The sequence below is a fragment of the Plasmopara halstedii genome, assembly GCF_900000015.1.
Source record: "Plasmopara halstedii genome assembly, contig: Scaffold_323, whole genome shotgun sequence".
Taxonomy (NCBI): Eukaryota; Oomycota; class Peronosporomycetes; order Peronosporales; family Peronosporaceae; genus Plasmopara; species Plasmopara halstedii.
The window spans coordinates 2,560,704-2,561,212 of NW_020187244.1; the positions used below are offsets into that span (position 1 = coordinate 2,560,704).

General features: G+C 48.9%; 1 protein-coding gene across 1 annotated transcript in view; it reads right to left on the bottom strand.

The window, feature by feature from the left end:
- The window catches only part of PHALS_08992 (catalase peroxidase hpi), a gene marked incomplete at both ends in the record, with an annotated part of 542 nt that extends 206 nt beyond the window's left edge, over positions 1-336 (bottom strand). The window contains one exon of the mRNA XM_024724440.1: positions 36-336. Within this exon, the coding sequence (XP_024575317.1) occupies positions 36-336 (301 nt within the window). The remainder of the gene's footprint in view (positions 1-35) is intronic.
- Positions 337-509: the final 173 nt, after the last annotated feature.

The window sequence follows — 509 nt, forward strand, 5'->3', positions numbered from 1 at the left end:
TGCATGAACGAACAGGCCACCATTGTAAGCTGCACCGTCACTGCTTCTGTCACTCACTAAATTTTCCATCGACTTGTAAAGCAGCTTTCGGATGTCTGCACGAACTGCTTCAAAATTTGGTAGAATCGCAGGTGTAGGTGGCAACGGGTTCTGGAATGGCTGAGCAGTAGGAACGTCATTTCCCCTGCACCGAGAAACAGGACCCATGTCACGCGACGTAAGTTTGTACCAGGCACGAGAGAACGCGTCGTCCAACGCGGACTGGTCTGCAGCAAACTCTTTCGATATTTTGAGATAACTTTCATCATGCAACAACGCAATATCTGTCGTCAGCATACGCACGGGTGGATTTGTATCTGGCACTGGACGCCATTGGACGCGACCTCCTGTGCTTTTAACCTTCTCCCACTTCAGGCTCGTTAGGCCAGTAAAGAATTGATTACTCCATTTAGTAGGTGTTGCTGTCCATGAACCTTCAAAACCACTGGTAAACGTGTTGTTGCCTCTGC